The sequence below is a fragment of the Gymnoscopelus braueri genome (genome assembly GCF_963280865.1).
Source record: "Gymnoscopelus braueri genome assembly, chromosome: 13".
Taxonomy (NCBI): domain Eukaryota; kingdom Metazoa; phylum Chordata; class Actinopteri; order Myctophiformes; family Myctophidae; genus Gymnoscopelus; species Gymnoscopelus braueri.
Genome location: NC_137615.1, coordinates 36691304 through 36712155, shown reverse-complemented (window position 1 = coordinate 36712155; position 20852 = coordinate 36691304). Strand labels below are relative to the sequence as shown.

The 20852-nt window shown below is 44.4% G+C and overlaps 1 protein-coding gene across 1 annotated transcript in view; it reads left to right on the top strand.

Annotated features, from left to right (window-relative positions):
• smurf2 (SMAD specific E3 ubiquitin protein ligase 2) overlaps positions 1 to 20852 on the top strand; it is a 65481-nt gene that overhangs the window by 7934 nt on the left and 36695 nt on the right. The window contains exon 2 of the mRNA XM_080447889.1: positions 18519 to 18557. Coding sequence (XP_080304015.1) covers positions 18519 to 18557 — 39 coding nt within the window. The remainder of the gene's footprint in view (positions 1 to 18518; positions 18558 to 20852) is intronic.

The following is a 20852-nucleotide window of genomic DNA, read 5'->3' as shown; positions in this document are numbered from 1 at the left end:
GTGAGAGAGAGAAAAGACTGCTCTACTCTTGCCTAGGAGAAGTGCTAATCCTCCTGGGTGGCTGGGGAAAAGGCTTCTTCAAAGTCTTGATGTGTTAACCTGGCTGTGGCGGTTAATGCATGGGTCAGAATTGGATTAGAGGACGCCGGCGAGGGGAGGCGAGGGAGGGGTCCTCCAGCAAGTATTGCTTTGGCCTGATCATTCCTCCTTTTCCCTGTCGCCGCCTTTTTGTGTCTGTCCCCTGTTATTTCACACTCATTTCCCCAGTGCTCATTTTGAAGTTAGACACTTCACTCTGGGGTATTCCCCCCCACCTCCCACCCCCGTGGCTGTGCGTGAGTATCCTATGTTGAGTCTGTAGCTGTGTTTGAGTTTACATCCCCTGGGTATTCTTCAGCCACTCTGGTTTGTTTGTTTTGGGGGCAAAGTGGACGTATGCCAAATGTTGTACAGTTTCTGTTGGCTGTGTTGTGTTCACTTTTTTTTCTGTTAAATTCTAATATACCAAGAAGTTGGTCTATCTGACACTTGACTGGAATCTTACTTTTAAAGTGATATTGCATTATTAATGTCCCAAAGCGATATTTAACAAGCTATTTTGTTACATTCTTTCAAAGTCGTTAGCCACTTAAGGCCTATATACTTATTCGTATGTAATAATAAATAAATAATAAACAATATGATTATCTACAAAGCTCATTGTCACTCTTTCTTTCTCCTTTTTATTTAAGTAATAACAACGCTGAACAATTCAGGATTTAAGGGGAAGTGACGTCAGAGAGACGGGAGGGGAGATGAGTTTTGCTGAATTATTTTCCTGTTCACGGTGGAAGGATTGAATGGAAATAAGAATTCTACATTTCTTCATATTGAATATGAGCAAAAACTGTATTTCCCAGGCGAAAGGAGAGTTTTAGCAGTCTCTAGATGAGTTCAGAGAGGCTCACTCCAGTCTCAGGTAGTTGGGGAGATCAATCCTCGTTCTGCCTCGGCCCTCCTCTGGCCTCTGTGTTGTTTAGTCTGACATCAGTGGCCCCCACACACACACACTCCCGACTCTCCCTCCATCAGCTACACAACAGAACCCCCATTCTTCTGTCATTACACTGGACATTGTTCCTCTGAGCCGAGACCTACAGGTGCTGCGGTTTTGGGGGGGTGGGGGTGGTGGTTTAGGGGTAGTCAAGCGGTGCGAGGCCAGCCCCCCCTCTTCTTGTCACATTCCAGTTTTTGATATGTGATCTCAGCCGCAGCATATTTCCCCTTTTTTTTCCTTCTTCTTTAGTGCCGTCTGTGATTGTTGTTTTCTTTCAGCGAGCCGGCGGTGGTGCTCCAGGTGAGTCGGCTCAGCATGTTTGTACAAAAGTCTTATTAGCTCTGCTAGACATCCACACACACCCACAAGAGCTGTTTGGTTTTCCTAGAAATGGGAGGTGCAGGGGAACAGCCCAGAGAGTCCCTCCATCCCAGCCTGATGAAGATAAGTGGAAACCTGAGCTGAATTCTTGGATGTGCTAGCTCGGCTATAAACCTGGCTGGACATGGTTTTGATACAATTAACTCTCTTGCGCTAACCTCCAGCAGATGGGGAGGGAAAGGGTGGGGTGCAGGGGGTTGATTGGTGTGAAAGCCCCAAGATGCCAGCAGCTGACTGCAGACGTCTGTCCGTGCCTCAGCCTGACGTCCAGCCCCTTCGGTCCTCTAGGAGACGGGATCAGAGGGGAGATGTTTATATTCACACTGGATCACGTTTCAAATGGCATCTCCGTCAAACTTGAACAAATACGCACAAGGATTCCTGTAAGAAGGGGGCACTCCGGCTGCATGCGAGCCAAGAGGCATGCAGCCGGCAAACATTTCAACACAGGCTCTTTTTTCTTCTCCTCCTCCCGAATGTTCTGGTTCTCAACGCAGAAAAATCCCAGATATGCCCATAGTAGCCACCCTCAATTGTATTTTCACCCCTGTCTCCCTTGAGTTTGGCCGTTTTGGTGCGCAACTCTCTGCATGATAAGCGTTTGGGTTTGCTGGTCAGTAACGTTCTTATGAAACTCCCCTCCACATCCAGCACTGTGAGTATGGGCCAAATAATGACTGACTGCAGTTGGCTTGATGATTCATGTGTTTGGGCTCACCGGTGGAGGCCACAGAAACTCCCAGCCAGCCAGCCATGTTGAAAATGTTCAGGGATGTGAGCCTAATGTTTACTCTCCCAGTAAAGGCTTACCCTTTCATTATAGGAGAAACACTTTGATGTGCTTGTTTACTGTACTGGGATTATGGCAAACGGTGATGATTTCCACTATCTGACTCAGCAGTGGGATTTCCACAGTTGACTCCACTCTGGAGTGAAATGCAGGAGCTCGTCTTAAGGCATAAAACACATGACTTGGTCTATGTTCGGCCAAAGTATTTGTGTCTCAGCGGTTTGGCAGAACTTGGATTAAGCATTGCAGCAAAGGTCAAAACAAGGGGCCAGTGGCATCTCAATGATGACGCATCAGGACTAGCTCATGTCAGCTATTATTGATGATGACCCCCACCCCAAGAAGTAAGAGTGTGTGTGTGTGTGTGTGTGTGTGTGTGTGTGTGTGTGTGTGTGTGTGTGCGTGTGCGTGTGCGCGTGCACGCGCAGAGGAGTTGTACCAGAAAAAAAAACTAGAGGGTGGCAAAGAAGTTACCACATGGCTAATGAATGCATGGTTGCAGACAAGAAAACATTAGTCTATAACATTTGTGTCGCATGTAGATGAATGGTCGTGGATCTCCAATCTATGGGGGCGGCCGTAGCCGAGTGGGTAGAGAGGCCGCCTGGGAAACAGAAGGTCTCTGGTTTGTGCCCCGGTCTATGTGTCGAAGTGTCCCTGAGCAAGACACTCAACTGCTCCCAGAACACTGTACTAATAGTGCGCACTGTTTTTAATATGTGTCTTATCTGGTAAAGCAAATTATAAGTCTTGCGGCCGAAAAGATCTCAACACATTCTAACATTTTAAATGGGTTAAAGGCCTGGCTGGCTGGCTTGGAGCCGGGCGTGGAATGCAAGTGCGCAGTGGGCCACTTTTGGTAAGCAGGATGGGTAAATGCAGATTACAAATTGTATGCAAACATACAGTGACAAAAAAGGAGGGTATTATTAGTTGTGTTGTTATAATTATTACATTTGCCAAAGAAAATGGTGGAAAATACTGCATAAAATAACCACATTTGAGGTTAAATACAGTTGCTAGGGGCAGGCAATTGCTATCCCCTGGGACCCAAAATGACGCCCCTGATTTTATACTTGCATTGTGTAGTTCGCCTAAAATAGCAGATGCAACACATTGTGAGCGTGTAGATCTGCCATCTTTGATGTGTGACACGGGCACAACTAAGGGCACAGCTACAGTATGTTATTTGTTACTAGTCTTTGTCCCCACTCATGTTCCTCTTAACTTCTAAGCTGTTGAATGACTTTAATATGACGGTTGTTTTAATACTTAGAAGCAGCACAGGGGTCCGGTCAGCTCAACACATCAACGTGCTTGGCTGGGAATGAAGATTAGGAGGAGGGAAGTGGGGTGCAAAATGGTGGTAATGATGTAATGTTGCTCTTAGATGGAGTTGTGAAATCATTCTAAGAAACTGAAACCCTGTGGGAAAAGAAGGTGTGGAGAAAAAAGAAAAAGACTGGTCTGGGGGAGCGTGGATTTTGCACAGCAGCAGAGATTCAGGCAGGGCAATGGCAGTCCTGGACTTCTGTTAAACAGGTTATTGCCCCAACCCCTCTCACTGCAGCTCAGCCCAGGCCTCCACTCTCCTCTGCGCTCCTCCATTACATCAGTGAGACCAGCGAAGCCAAGGAGCTTAGAGGGAAAGCCGTGTGGCTCTCTCCAAACAGCCCAGGTCCCAGCCAACAGCGGTGCGAGCCTGCAGAAGCCCTGCACTCGGCTCTGCTCACTGTTTTGACTTCTCAGCTAAGCAGTGGCAGCAGCAGTGGTCATGGTGCTGTGGAAGACTTTACTCGCCCCGGATGACTCTCTGTTAGGCACATTGTATTGTGCAGAGTGGAAAGAGCGAGTGATGTGCGGTTGCAGGGGTGGCGGAAATGCCGCAAAAGAAAAAAGGTCATTATGGACGGGTTCCCTCTATTAGATGCCGAGAATAGTCTGGGTTGACTCCCTATTATGTAATTATTACAGTATAGCCTGTATCACGAGAGGGAAAAGGTGACGTAAGACGGATGAAATGTTCTCACAGTAAGAATGACGTCAGCCCATTTCCTTTAATGCATGTGTGTGTTCCCATCGCACCTCGACATCTTTTTGCAGTGGTAGGTTCAGCCGCTGAAGCTCACTCACTCGGCTCAATGCAACACTTTTGTATCCATCTTGGATACAAAAGATGCACAAGTGTTGCATTGAGCCGAACTTGTTTTCTCTTGTTTGTTGAGGAAGGACAATTAACATGCGTCTTAGCTTTGAAGGTCACAGTGTTACCAGGCCCAGGCTGGCGCCACCTCACTCTACTAACCACCAACAACTTAATCCATGTGTAAAATGGCACCTGGCCCGACGGGTTCTTTGCACCTCAAGACCCTTCTCAGAGCCAGAGCTCTATCATCACCATAGCACACAGGTGTTGAGTGTGATGTACGGTGATGTATGGCTTTTCTTAGTCACGACTGACATTCGGACCGTGATCCCATTTACGGGTTGACGTCGCAGGGGTCGGAGGGGTGGGCGAAGGTATGTTCCTTGTCTTATCTCTTCCTTTATTCCCAGGTGCCGTGCTTCGCTTTACAGGTCCGTGCACACTGCACAGCGATGTGTGACAGATGCCCCTCCCCTCCCAATTACTTCCTGTTTATTGTTTTGTTGCTCAAGTGCGTAACAGGAGTCCCAGGAGCGTCAATAATATGGCCGTATTTTCACAGGGTCTGTGTTGGGGCTCTTAATAATTACGTTTCACTGCTTTTTTTTCTCTTCAATGCCCAGTTGTTGACAACATGTGTCTTTTCTCCCCTGCTCACTGGCCACATGGGAGACACATATAGGCAGATATACCATGTCTTTGAATGTCTCCATGGTTTAAAAAAAAAAATCCTCTATCACAATTGGCTTAAGGGAGGACCGGCTGGTGGGCCGGTCTGTGGGCGGGCGGACGGACGGGCGGACCATAACCATGTAAGGAGTTCCATGCAGCTACACCCAAATATGGAGTGTGATGTCTAACCTCAATGTGTCGTCATGGCGCCATGGCGCGAACAAATCGCTCAGCTCCATGTATGGGCACAAAAGGGCGCATGCCCATATATGGGCATATACTGATGACATCTAATTCTCGGAAATTACAGGTCTGTTTATAGACATTAGAAGATGTTCCTGACAGTTTCCCACCTTCCCTGATCACTCAGCCACCAGTATCTCCTAATATCTCAATTATGTATCAGATTAACATATTTACATACATGTATGTGGATTTGTAAGACTTTTAGAAAATGTATTTAAAAAGTGCATGCCAACGCTGGAAACTTTCCCCATGCCTACCAATCACTTTGCCCTAACCACATTTCCACAGTCTGCCTTTACCCTGGGAAGACTTGGACAGAGTTGCTGAAATTCTACCCTGCGCCTCCACACTGCTGGGTCTAACTATACAGTCCGGGGCTACACTTGTGGTGTAGCCAGGTCTTTAAAAAGTAAGCCAGTTTTGATACCAGCAGGTCAGAGCTGCGTGTGCTCGTGGAGAGGGTAGTCTGGTCCAACGGCAAATATGTCCTGCCTCAACCCATAAAGCTTTAGGCCCTAGGGGATAGACCGGCATAAACATCAGGGAGACAGGGAGGCTTTTGCTGTACAACCCCTAACGCACTCAGAGTTTATATCAGTCAGAACATGGAAACCGATATGAGCTTTGTGATCATTGACTGTGAACCTGTCTAGATATTGCATAGCATTTGTTATTGCTAAATTGCACCCACCCACCCTAATGTCAATATTCATTAGTTTGTTTTTAACCGTTTCCCGAGGACCTGTCTGTTATTTCTTTCATGCGTCTGCCTGAATGACTACTTTTCACCCTTCCTGGGTGAGGTTGCCATGGAGTTTGTGTCGAAGATTAGCCTTGCTCTAAATGTCTTCTCTGATGAGAGGGCTTGAGGAGCCGGCGTTGGGGCAGACCAACACCTGGCAGATTGCTATGGTAGGAGTCTGCTCCCGGTCAGAAGAGATTGATCATGGCCATAGATAACAAATAAGTCCACCAGCACTGCCATGAGAATAAGCTCATGTCAAACCAAACCCCCCCCCCCCTCTCTCTCTCTCTCGCTCTCTCGTTAGTTGTGTCCCTCCCTTTTAGGGATTTTAAAGTCCCACAGAGAGTGGAAAGGGGAAGAGGAAGCCTTTGTTTACAGAAGAACAATGCTGCGAATGAGAGCGCTCGGCCCTGCGCCCGGAGTCAAAATAGGGCCAGTCAGACAGGCAGGCAGGCAGGGGAAAGGGTGGATGTGGGGGTGGGGGATGCGGGATGGGGGGAGAGAGGCAAGTTCCCTGAAGATGTGTCAGATCGTCTGGTGGGATTGGGCCAGGGCACTGGACTTGGAGAAGCAGGTGGACAGAAAGGAGGTATAGGAGAGGGGGTCAACCAGAGCTCACAAGCCTGGAGAGGATTGTTTAATTTCACACTAGTCACCAATGTGCACGTCCCCCTACACACACACACACACACACACACACACACACTCTCACACACTCTCTCTCTCTTCCTGAGTGTTAATTTTATTCTGAGAGTGTACAAATGGAGCCAAATTGACCTGTAACTCTTAAGAGTGTATGAAACCAAATGGTCCACTTAGTGTGATTCATATACTCTTAATACAAGAGTTAAATTAACATTGAGGATTTTAAGGTGTAGGCATTGAATCCAGACTTTTGACAGGGCTGGGAATGGTAGAGTTTTACTGGGCAGTCTGTATTCCCACACCCCCGCTTCCTCCTTCACGTTCTGGACTCCAGAGGTATGGTTAACCACAGCAGTGTGAACCCCCATTCTCTCCCTACGGCACTCTGGCCTTTCCCATGTTCCTTTGTGGTATCACTGACTGTATGCGTAAGAGAGAGAGATAGAGAGAGAGAGAGAGAGAGTGCACAGTAAAATCTGTATGCGTAAGAGACAGACAGTGCACAGTAAAATCCTCTGTGTTAATTTACTTCACTCTTCGGAATGAAATTAACTGTGTGACTGTTGAGAGTGTTTTCCCCTCTCTCTCCTTCTGCATCAGTTCACAAGAAAAGACGCGGGATCCGGCCAACCCCCCCCCCACTCAAACATTTTGTTTTGACCGGCGATTGTTGCCATGGTGATGTCTTTTGAGCGTGTCACATGACCTCTGGCTCCCCAGGTGTTTGGCTTGAGTCTGATCGGGAGGGCTCATTGATTCCCCCAGCACACTGGGCTTCTTTGTGCGCTGGGCTTCACTGTGAGAACCTCAGCCCTCCACCACAGGTGGAGCATTAACTCTCAACCCCAAGGCCCCTCTCCCTGCCACACAAACCACTTAGATAAGTAGATTTTTATTAAAAGGACTGTGCATTTCAGTTAATTGCTGATGATTATCATAGTGTATTGAAACGATATTTATACAACCCATATTGACTGACATTTCCCCGTTTGCTATTTCGACTTTCGTACGTTCTGAACTCAACTTTGTTGTCACACATCACAGTGTGTAAAAAAAGCAGGTGGAATTCTTTGTCGTACAATCACCATCGTTTTGCGTTTCAAGAAAGGAGGAAAGAATAGAGAAAGAAAGAAAGAAACAGGTAAACAGTGTAAACTTATAAATAAGGTACATGGTTAGAAATGGAATGAGGCAGTTAAAAATAGCAGCAAATATAACTATGTACATGGTTTAAATGAAAATGTCATCAAAATGTGTCAGTTAGAAGCAGATATAATGACAAACGTGATTGTGTATAAAGTGGTAGTGACAGTAATGTTGCCCATTCTTCTCACCACCTGGTGGAATATCTGTATCCTCTTGCCCACGGTCTGGTGTAGGCTTATGTCTCTGAGCAACAGGCGGGAGCTGTTGTGTTGAATTCTGAGCTGTAGTCCATGAGCAGCATTCATACACATCTGTTGTTCCCCTCATCCAGGTGAGAGAGGGCGTGTGAAGAGCCATGTCATTTCATTCTCAGTGGATCTGATTGACGACATGCAAATTGCCACGGGTCCTGCGAGGCAGGTCGCATGGAACATAATGTAGTCTCATACCAACCTTTAAAGAATTTATTGACAATAGCGGTGAGGGCGACAGCTCTCCACGATACCTTAGGCACCGGCACAATGGTGGACATCCTGAGGCCTGTGGGGACCATAGCCTGGGAGAGGGAAAGGTTGAAAATATCCACAAACACTCCCGCCAGCTGATCCACACATGCTTTGAGGATGCTGTCAGGGATGCTGTCAGGGCCCGCCACCTAACGGGTGTTCACCTGTGTAAAGGCTCTGCATACGTCAGCCTCCGATATGATTAGTGGGCTGGCCTCCTCAGGTGGTGCTGACACTGGCTGATTGGTGTTGATGTTGTTAATCTCCTTGTCTGTGTTTTCTCTGTGAATTCCAATAATGCAATTCACGGACAAGCACGATCATGAGGTGACTGGTCTATGGCGGACATATCAATATGATGTCATTGTTTGGCTGTATAGCAGACAAGGATCGTGTCATGGTCACTGAAGGTAACGGCTGAAAACGAGAAAGAAGGGGTAGTTTTCACATACAGGAATTTTATCCCAGTGACGTCACGGGGTAAACCTTTCAGCACAACTTTGACAATGTCTCAGTCAGAGACACCCTGAAGACTGCTCAATTTTATGGCTCTATTATTTTATGGCTCTATTATTAGCCCTATAAATAAACATTGAACTATAGACATTAGACAATGTTGAAAATCATGATAGTGTCCCTTAAGTAGTAAAAGTCTGGGAAAAGGAAGCACACACATGTCTATGTTGTGTGCGTATATTGGGGGGCTGTAATCTAGGGATGTTGGGGGAGCCATTATGTGTCTCAATACACTAAAGTCAGCCAAGCAGCTACCATGAAAGAGGATCCATACGACACCCCAGCTCCTCATTCCGGCGTGACACCATGTTTAGGCCTGTCACAAATAGTACATAATTGCCTTATCGCAATCATCGCAATTATTTTGCGTAATCGTCATAAAAGTTTCCATGTTGAAACATTTTCTAAAATAGTGGAACTAGCAGATCTACAAACTTACACTTACGTGTTATGAGCTTGTAGATCAGCTATTTGACAGCTAAATTATTAAATATGGCCTATTTTGGCATTATTTTGGCTACATTATTTATTTTGATTATTGGTATTGGTCACTGTCAGTCATTTCTTTGTATATTTAAATTATTTGTCATATCTGCCCTGTGCAATGTTTTAGTTGAGGACTGTTGCGTGAGTTGAGACTGTAGCTGGACAGTAAGTGATGCTACGTCTTTCTGAAGGAGATGTTAGAAGAACTATGCTCTCAAGTGGCTTACAATCGCAAAATTGTACTCGACCTCGATTTCCTTATTCTTCTACGGTATATTCACAATAATAGCACTCAGTACAAAAGTCAGCAGAGTCTTCTGCTCTAAAAGGTTTTTGTCATTTATCAGCGGGAGGGAGGTTTTTCTTTTTCCCTGTACGGACAGGCCAATGATGGAGCAGAGGCACTCTGTCTGTTATCAGCCGCGGCCCGCGCTCTAGCCGTGATGTACGGCAGTTCCACTTGTCATTACTCACGGTGTCGCCGTCACCCATACTTAATTCAACTGATGGTTTACAGGCACTGTAGGCACGGCCTGGTACTGGAAAGAAAAGCTCTGTCTGTCCCTGTCTGTCACATTCCACTCTGAGGCCAACCTTATGCCTGCATTAGAAAGCCACCTCTGAGGCGTCTACTATCTCCAGAGGGTGCATTTGATTGACAGGCAGCACCAATGCCCTGTTTCAGTATTTGCTGTCTTAAATGTCAATACTCGTCACTCCTCGCCTGGCGGGAATATCTCAGCGGGGCCTCATCCTCCCCCCCCCCTCCCCCCCACACATACACACACACACACACCATCAGTGAGCGCTGCAGCTCTTGGCTTTGCGACTGGAATGAGAAACACAGACGACACAGAGGGTCCCTTCTCTCCCTCTCTTTCTCGCCTTGCCTCGATACCACCGTTGCTATGACGACAAGAGGATTTAAGATGAGCCGAGATGCAGTGGAGGTTACGCCATGTTTTTCCGGAGTGTGTATTTGTATATGTGTGCGCATGTGTGTTTTTTTTGTGTGTGTGTGTGAGAGAGAGAGAGAGAAACTGTGTCTCTATCTCCAAAAAAGGGGTGCTGGGAAGGGAGGGGGAGTGGGTGGCCTGGTGAGAAATGTTTGGAAAATGAGTTTGTGCCATGGTGGTTTTAACGACATGTTTATTGTGGGCGCAGGGTGATATTTTCCCTCTGTACAGGAATAATGATGAGCTGGATTCCATTTGCAGTGTCACTTGCATGTTCTTTTTATAGAGCTCAACTCCTCTGTTCTGCTGCCGGCCTTTCTGTCTTTTCCTCCTCCTATCAAACCCCTCACCCCTTATTCGCTTTGGCAAGCCTCTGCATCATTCGCCTGGGCTAGGAATGGCCACTCCCTGAATACGGCATTTTGGTTGTAACGAGACGTGGAAAAGAAATGATGTGATTCTAACCATCTGAAATAAGGGGGTTTTACGTTTCTGCTCTTTCCCAGGATTTAGTAGCGGAGCTTGTGTGTGTGCGGTTACGTATGTGCCTTTCCCTGTTCCATGTTTATGTACCAGGACACTACAGCGAGCGCATATATTTGTCAGCGTCCGAGCTTGAGAAAGCACGTCTGCGGCGGCTAATAAAAAGCAGATTTACGATGCCGCCCTGTAGGTGCAAGCTCACCCGTTTCCGTTTTCTTGGGGAAGGCTCTTGTCATCGGGGCCGCGTTCCCCCACATTCCCCGTAAATTCGGAGGAGCTCCGTGCACTGGCAAGAAAACAGGGGACGGTCACTTGACTTAATGTCATTATACAAAGCCATTGCATCAGGAAGGAAGTCACATAGAGTATATAACATGTACAACATAGACACACTGTATATACAGTATATACTGTATATGTGTGTGTGCCTCTGTGGGGAAACACTGTACTATTTACATCAAGGGTGCGAGCACGACTTGTTTCAACTGAACTTTACGTTGCTGAACTTTCTTACCGGGTGCACGGTCTGGAAAAGTAACTTTACAATAAATCTCTGTAAGAGAATACCAGCACTCACAGGACTGTCCTTCTAAGGCTCTTTTATTTATATATATAAGTTGGCATGGTATACTGCAGAGCAGAAAGCAACGTACGCGTTTCGGCGTCAAGCCTTCATCAGCTCTGCAGTATACCATGCCAACATGTATATATACGTATATAAATAAAAGTGCCTTAAAGGACAGTTCCGTGAGTGCTGGTATTCTCTTATACTGGACTATATAGTACAGTACTTAATGTGGACTGAAATAAAATAAACTAACTTTATCTAATGAGCTTTAAATAATTGTTGTGCCCTGCCTGAAATATTGTAATTTCTCTATCACCAAGCATTGTGTTTGGACACACATCTTTTCCCTCCCGCCTACTCGCCCTTCATTCAGAACCTCTCTCTACTACTGGCTTCATCAAGGAGATATCAGACAGCTAGAGATTTGTTTGACATTTCTGATTTATTTGAGTGCCCAAGCTTGGAGATCTGTCGGAATGCTGGAAGCAAACAGCTGGGAAGCTTAACCAAAACTGAACTGGGTCAGCGGCACCACACATGGCAACACAAACCATCGCTTCCACAAAGCCAGTCACCATTTTGAGAGTTCTAACATATCCTCAAGCTCTTGCAGTCCAGCAACATCAAGGCCCTCAGCCACATCTGTCTGATTACATCAGATTGAAGATGGTTCTCCATATGTTTGGGTACTCGCTCGCAAAGTAGACTTAATGCTCATGTTCCACATGTTAGAGAACTGAAATTGGAAAATCTGCCTTTGGTTTCTGTGTCCTTAACGCTTGGAACAAAAACTACATGGCACCTTCAACTTGAACTCTCCGTTCACTCTTTTGAACTGCCACTGCGGCAGTTCAAAAGACTGATCTCAGAACTTAATTAACCCATTAAGTGAAGCCGATTCAACAAAATGTCTTCTAAATCCTTTTTTGGAAAAAAACGTATGTTCCTATGTCAGTGGTTCTCAAACTTTTTCATGTCAAGGACCCCCAAAATGATATGTATTTGGCCGCGGACCCCCCATCTCACAATATTTGGTTCCAGGGGGTCCCAGAAGCAAAGATCTGAGTTACAAATGTTCACTTTAAAAAATATATATATTCAAAGATTTGCACAAATGTTCAACATTTAAAAAAAATAGCAGATCTACAAGCTCAAAGCGCGGCACGCGGTGCGCTATGCCTATTTTTGAATAGCCAAAGTGTAAAATAATGCTTTTTTTAGCTAAAAAAAAAAATGACACAGATGCGTTCCAGGTCTTAATGGGTTAAATGAAACTTAATTGGAACTGATTTGAATCTCCTATTGTAGATTACAATGTGTTATTTATTTAGTTCATACTTTTCTTATATTCTCTCTTTAAACACTTAAAAAGACCCTATTTTATACTTTGTCATGACACTGTCGTGCGGTGAAAATCCATAAGCAGATCAACAAGCTCACAACGTGTCAGCATGCATTGTGAGCTATTTTATTCAGCTATTTTAGCTTTTTTAAATGCTTAAATATGGACGCCAGGTTAAGTGTTTAATTAATCTTGATTTGTGCGTTTTTCTATTATTAAATCTTACCATTGATAACGTTGATAACGTTGTAAATAAGGTTGTTTCTCGACAAGGCGAAATAAAGATTGATGATGATTGGAGGTGATGATAGAGGTGAAAGAATGTCTACAAGCTGTGAAACAAAGTCGTTATGGTTTGCTTCGACAATCAATCATATGTTTGTTGGGGACAACTATGACATACGAACATAGCCAATATACAGTACATGCTCACAAAGTGTCACGATGCGACACTTTGTGAGCTTGTAGATGGCTGTTTTCGAGAAAAAAAGGGGAAAAAAAGAACGGACATCAGGGTTAATCATTATCATAATCATTACATTAGAAACACTAGTCGTTGTGTTGTCTCAGAGGAACGGGAGCTAACTGTTGCACAGCATACCATGATACTGACATGTCACACTGGCCAAACAAAGGTAGCAGACACCCCTCCCTGCCCCAAGCCACCACTCCTTCTAGAAATAGACTTCCCCTTCAGTCCACTCAGACTGCCCCATGGGGGGGTCATGCTGCAGTGTGTGTGAGACTTTGTGTTGTCTGGCAAGTTCCTTTCAGGCCACCACATTTGTGTGTGTGGGAGAGAGTGTGTGCATGCTTGCATCTGTATGTCTGTCCATCACAACGAGACGCCTTTTCCGACCGCCAAGTTCCCCTTCCTGGTGTCCGATGGTGCTGACATCTGGCCTGGTTGGTCATCTTGAGTACCTTATTTTTGGGGCATGATGTTGTTTTTCTGCGTGGAAATAATTTGACAGCAGCCGGCAATATTGGGTCCAATGAAGTTTTTATGGTAGGTCAGTTCAAGAATATTTCCAGAATGAGCTCCCTCCAATCCATGCAGAATCAGAAATCGGCAACCTGAAGCATTCGCCCTCAAGCTCTCCGGTGCATCACTGTCACTTCTCATAATGACTGTTTGTGTTTTGCTCCAGTGACAAGCAGCAGACCGTTGTCTGACAGTGCTGTCACTGTGTAATGAGGGTTGTGTTCTGATGGTTGGCTTCCAGCGCGTCCTGATTGACGCCCTCGCACTCCACTCCCCCTTCCCCCTGTGCCTCTGTGGTTCTCCGAATCACGAGTGGCCTCCAAGCAGCCATTGTCTCCGCCGTCTGGGCCATTCCGGTGGTTTGGTCTCCGCTTTCTGTTTTTGGGCTGTAATTCTGCCCCTTGTATATTTTCATATGGAGCCTATATAGGCCTAATTGCAGTGTTGGCTTGAGGCTTGTGCATGGACTCGCAGGAGGGTCTGCAGGGCTCCTCGGTCAGTCCACAGGGATTTTATATAGGCTTAGCCTGACTGTCCGTTATGTTTGCCATGTCATCTTCGTACCTCAGTCAGACAGGCAGACGCTTGCCTCATCCTGTAGCTCTTGTTTTCCTGTCGTCTAAATGGTCTATTCCACCATATACATGCTGGGATCACGCTGTAGACTTTTCGTGGTCAAATTCAAGTTGAGCATATTTCTCGCACAGTAAACTCGTTGTGCAGGACAACAAAATAATGATGTACAAACATACGAAGTGCAATGTACACTGTCCCACCCACAAAATACATCATTTATAAACCCTGTCCATAATAACACCTACAATGCCATGCACATACACACATCACACGCACGCACATGGACTTAACTTACCTTACCAAAGGCTAGAAAAATGAAAGTCTGAAGCCTGCTTTTAACCACTTAAGCCCTTCTTCGTTGTATGACAAATAGTTAAAATAGAAAATGTTTTATATTTTTGAAAGATTTTGCCTACGTATAATGACGTGCCCAAAATATGGACGTGAGGGTGAAAGTGGTTAAAGAGAACACAGTTGTAGATCACTCACACAGGTCATTAGGCTGTCTACTGGATGACCTGCGGTACCGGGGAGCAGCGTTCTCTTCACCTCATTAGTTGTTTACTTCCTAATATTTCTTATATTTTTTTGACCAGGGTTACGTCCAGCCCCTTCCCTGGATCCTAACCAAGGTTCATATCCCTCTCTTACGGACATATGGACCTCACATTATAATGTAGGGTCACACACGGGCACGCTCTATCCATCTTGCTGTTAATGGTGCTGAGCGTGTAACTTAAATGGTCTGGTAAATGGTTTGCATTTAAATAGCACCTTTTTTCCAAAGCGCTTTACAATGTAGCTATATTACATCCACTCAGACACACACACACACACACACACACACACACACACACACACACACACACACACACACACCTCAATCAAAGGCAGCGGCAAACAGAAAGGTCTTTAGTTGTGTTTTAAAAGAAATAAGAGTGGCAGCAGACGTGCAGTTTTCTGGAAGTTTGTTCCAGATATGTGGTGCATAAAAACTAAATGCTGCTTCCCCACGTTTTATTTTTGTTTTAGGGACAAAGCAGACCTTTCCCCGATGACCCGAGAGGTCTGGATGGTTCATGGTATCGTACATGATCAGAAATGTATTTTGGCCCTGAACCATTCAAAGCTTCGTAGACCAACAGTAGTATTATGAAATCAATTATTTGACACACAGGGAGCCAGTGTAAGGACTAAGACCTGGAGTGATATGCAGGCGTTGATCTGGGAACCTTCCAATTCCAACACAGCCACTGAACCTCCTAGTGGCTCCTTGTTCTTTTTTGTCAACCTTTTGTGTGCATTTTTAAATTGCTCTTACATTCTCAATATTGTAAAGCAACTTTCTTTATCTACATTCTAAGTTATGTATGAACCGTGCTTTACGAGTAAAGTTTATTATTATTACTTCAGTGGTCACTGGTGTCAAAGAGATTTGAATGGGATATATTGATCCAGAGCCAGGGATGTTGGAGCTAAAAGAGGCCTGCTCCTCGCCATATAAGCTAGTGCCAAGGGCACCAAGCATTATAGAAACAAAAAGAATGCTGTCACCTGTTCCTTAACCACTCTCCACCCTCCCTCACTGCCTACAGTACACACACACACACACACACACACACACACACACACACACACACACACACACACACACACACACACACTGTTCCCTCTGCCTGTTAATAATTAATTAAGATCAGTGGAGTGAGAGTACAGAATGAGGGGTAGAAGACTGTGTATGTGTGTGTGTGTGTGTGTGTGTGTGTGTGTGCGTGTGTGCGTGCGTGCTGAGGAAGAGAGAGCGACTGAGGGAGATGCATACCAGATGTTTGAGTAATGAGGTGGGTTTCACTGGAACGTAACACATTCCCAGGGATGTTTGCGGAAAGAAATTCTTCCGCGTCTGTCGAGCATGCTCTCCCTTCCCATCCACCCCGGGCCTGCACCCCCCACCCCCCCAGAGAGGAATTAGATCCAGTTTTGTCGTCTGTTTTTTCATTCCAAACACCCCCTTCTCTCTCTTTACATGGCGTTCTTCTCATTAAGCCCTCAACCCATTGTCTGAGTAATTCACTGTAAACGCTGTGCGTACGTATGTACTCTTTTCTTTTTTCATACATAATCGTGCCTTTCACGCTACGGCAGGCAAGGCGTCACGTCACTCGTCGGCAACATTGTTTCAACTGAGGCCTAAACTATGGGAGGTTTGGGATATTTCACTGCAAACACAGTGGCACACATATGTACATACATACAACTGAATGGTTGGATGAATAGCAGTGACTGTAGATTCAGCGGTTTAAACGGCAGAACCGCCTCCCCTATGGGTGGGCCTTTGTCTATTTGTATTAGCAAAGCAAAGTCTGAGCACTCTTAACCTGCACGTGAGGGCATTAGGCAAGCTAGCCTCCATAAAGACACAGAGAGAAGAGACGCGCGCAAGCACACACAAAACACAGAGCTTGCCCAGGGCCATGCTAGTTAGACATAAAGATTTCATCCAGGAAAGGTGTGAAATGGACTCACATGGCACCGTGATGGCCCTCCCAACCGCAGCGTCTTTAGGTCAGCCTGCTGTTATTCCACGGTGGCTGGGTGGAGATTGGTCCCCCCGCCATAGTGAGCATGTTGATAGTCATTATATTGGCAGCGGTTTGTGGCTTAATTAGAGCTCCTGAACTCAAATAATCCTGGTTTAAGCCAGACCAACTCGAATTGTATTTTCATACACAAAATTGCATCTCTCGGTGCACATTTAGGCGAACTATTCTCATTTCTTGTAGAGTGTTTTTACAGGGTTACATCTATGCCAGCAGGGAGGAATTATACATCCCCAAGGAGGCAGGGTTAATTTTTGCTTTTGTCAATCGCTGTTTATAGGAAATGGCCTTTGGCAGTGGGTAACTGGGAATCTAAAACCCAGTGTTTTGATAAATTGATGTAAATGCTATAGGCACATTACAAATTCACCCCATCTACTGATGGTTTCGCTAAGACTAACAACGTACTACGGTGCTTTTGCTGAAAAATTAATTAAAAAAAACGAGGCAGACAATGTTTCAGTGAGAGTGACTTAAAGGAGTAGTTCACCCAAAAAATGACTTATTTTCTATCAATTACACACCCCATGAAGCCTTGAATTCATGGATATTTTTTAGTTTTTGTCTGTTTTCAATCTAGTTTTTTGACAGAAAATAAGTCATTTTTTGGGTGAACTACTCCTTTAAGTCTGATTTATACTGGTTGCGTGCTGATGTCACACACCAAAAATAGCACATCTTCAAGCATGTTGCATGTTGTATTAGTAGTTGTAAGCGTGTTGACACCTGCATACAACTAAATATATCTGGTGCTTCAGTGTCTGAGTGTCAGAGGTTTGCTCAGTTTGTGAGCGGACCCCTGTCCATCCACACAGACATAATGACTTCAGACCGACTGACTGACAGAGAAACGGGCATGCAGGCAAGGCAAGCAGGGGTGGAGGATGGTTGTGTTCACTCTGGCAGATACAAAAGTTACAAAGAAACAAATCTACACAGCATCTGTCGCTTTGTAGCTTTGTATCTGAAGTTGAAGCCAGCTCAACTTATTTGTAGCTTTGTAGCAGCTACAAATGTTGGATGTATCTTTGTATCTTCATGTCGCTGGCTTCCATTGAAAATGAATGGTAGATTGTATCTTTGTAGCTGCCAGTGTGTGAACACAGCATAAGTGTCTCTGCCTCATTGCCCCAGCAACCGCCTTCGTGGCCCCCAGAGGGGGATCTGTAGGATCAACTCCTTTCCTCCAGAAACCGTGACAAGGCTGGGAAAAGATTCTATTCTCTCCCTCTGTACAGTATAAAAAAGGTGAAATGTTGTTATGAGCAATAAGAATGCAACTTGAATTGTTTTGTAGCTTGCCGATTCTACGCAGACAATACAATAAAAATGTAAGGTGTGCCGACGAGGCATTAAGGTCGCTTGCCAAAAGAAAGTACATACCGATCAACCAAGCAGCTCGCTGTTAGGCCTGTAAGCCTTCGTTCTCAGCCAACCACTATAGCTGCCTACCACCGCTGTTGTTTATGTGATGTCATGTCATGCAATGTGAATGCAATGCGATCTACGGTGAGAGATGGATGGTGCAATCCATATCTGATGTTAGTCTGTGTTTGTAGAGGCTCCTATAATGAGAACGTCCCCCATCAGTCCTGAACCAAACAATCCCCTTTCAGCAACCTTCAACAGCAAGTATGTGTGAGTGGTGTCTGCACAATTTAAGTAACACCCACCCTTCTCTTATTTCTTTCAGTTCTCTGCGCCAAAAACTTGGTGAAGAAAGACTTCTTTCGTAAGTATCTTGCATTTTTAAATAGTAGTAGTTTCTTTATGGTGGCCCATGCCAGTGCCTTTGAAGTATGCACTGTGAAATACAAATAATTAGAAATGTGGGTTAGTCACGGCCAATGGTGGAAGAAGTACTCAGATCTTTTTACTTATATAAATATACTCTGTTACAAGTAATAGTATTCAAGCTTTCACTTGAGTACAAGTACACAAGTATTAATATTAATTATTATTAATTATCAAAAATATACTTACAATACCAAAGTAGAAGTACTAAAAAATTTAAAAGATATTCAAACAAATATTTGAAAATAACAGATCTACAAGTTGGCGACACAACATGTCGCGATGTGACGCTTTGCGAGCTTGTAGATTGGCTATTTTATAAAATAGAGCTTAATTGGTTGCAATTGATTTTTGTTAATTGCATGTTTTGTAATATTCTCAATCTGCAAAGTAAACGTTTTCAAATAACTGTAGTGAAGTAAAAAGTACAATATTTGCCTTTGAGATGTTCTTGAGTAGAAGTACAAAGTATTGGAGAATGGACATACTCAAGTAAAGTAAAAAAAAACAACTCGATATTGTATTTAAAGGTAGGGTAAGTGATATTTTTGGGTTAAAACAAAAAGTATTTAGTTAAAAGGTTAAAGCACTATATTCTGATAGTAATCATTGCTATAGAGTGTTTGTTCAGTAACAGGAGTCTCCCCGTCTCTCCAGCTCTTTAATAAACAGAAAATACATTTTCTGGTAGGTGTCATTATCTCAGCCAATCAGGAGAAAGTACCAATTTTTCAGCTTCATTTTTATAGTGTTCCAGTTCTAATTTTGCCTGCTCGTTTCTTAGTGTCATCACTTCCAATTTCACTTGTTTAATCTATATCCTGATTGAGTTCTCTATCCTGATTGGATAAAATTGGAAATTAAACTGAAACTGAAACGAAAATGCATTTTCTGTTTTATAAAGAGCTGGAGAGACATGGAGACTCCTTATGTGGACAGGACACTCTATAGTAACGAGCACTATCAGAACATAGACCCATTTTGCAATTATTTGAATAATTGCAAATCACTTACCCTACCTTTAAAGGAGAATTCCGGACAAATTAAGTGTTATCTTTCATGTCTCGTTACTCACCTAGCGACGTAAAAAGTGGCGTTCTTTTTTTCCATATATTACCCTGTCGTCATTTTTTAAACACCCTCCGTTGTTATAATGGGAGCGAGTGGGTTAGTGAAGTTCGTCTATTATAACCAACGCAATGTTATTTTTTTCTCTACTACGATTCATTGTAGAGTCTCATGATAGTCAAACATGCGCTGAAAATTCCTGCGAGCCTGCCGTTAATGGCGAACGATTTAACACTGGTTGCTTGTTTCCAGAATCTGGCAACACGAGTTGCCAGGTTCTGGAAAGAAACAAGCATCCAGTGTTAAATCGTTCGCCATTAACGGCAGGCTCGCAGGAATTTTCAGCGCATGTTTGACTATCATGAGACTCTACAATGAATCGTAGTATAGAAAAAAATAACATTGCGTTGGTTATAATAGACGAACTTCACTAACCCACTCGCTCCCATTATAACAACGGAGGGTGTTTAAAAAATGACGACAGGGGAATATATGGAAAAAAAGAACGCCACTTTTTACGTCGCTAGGTGAGTAACGAGACATGAAAGATAACACTTAATTTGTCCGGAATTCTCCTTTAAGTACATTACTTGAGTAAATGTGCATATTTAATTTCCACCACTGGTTACGCCCCCCCACCCGTGCTGCCAGCTGCCTCTAGCCTTCACCAACACACTGGAACCTCCTTATTAAGCCACAGCACCGGACAGACTTGTGTTACCATTGGATGTGTCCTCTGGGAACTCGCTGGATGAGAATGTTGCCCTCATCAGTCAAAGTCACCAAGTAATATTATCAATATTGTCTGGTGTTTCTTTGGAACCAAATGGACCTGCAAGAGTCCAATTGGTTCTATTTGTACACTCTCAGAGTGTTAAATTAACACTGAGGATTATTTACCGTGTAGATTGGGATCCCAGATATAAAGAATATCGTATCAAATTGGGGTCCTTGAAATAAAAAAGGTTGAGAACCAGTGCTTTTAAAGCAGTGTTCCGCAACCTGGGGTCCAGTCCCCTCTTGGGGGAGGGGCCACCAAAGATCACAGGTGGGGGAGTGAGGCCTATTATGCCCTATTTTGAAATAAATATTCAAATAATATTCAAAAAAAATTCAAAACCTTTAAAAAATAGCAGATCTATTTATAAGAGATCAAGCTCACAGC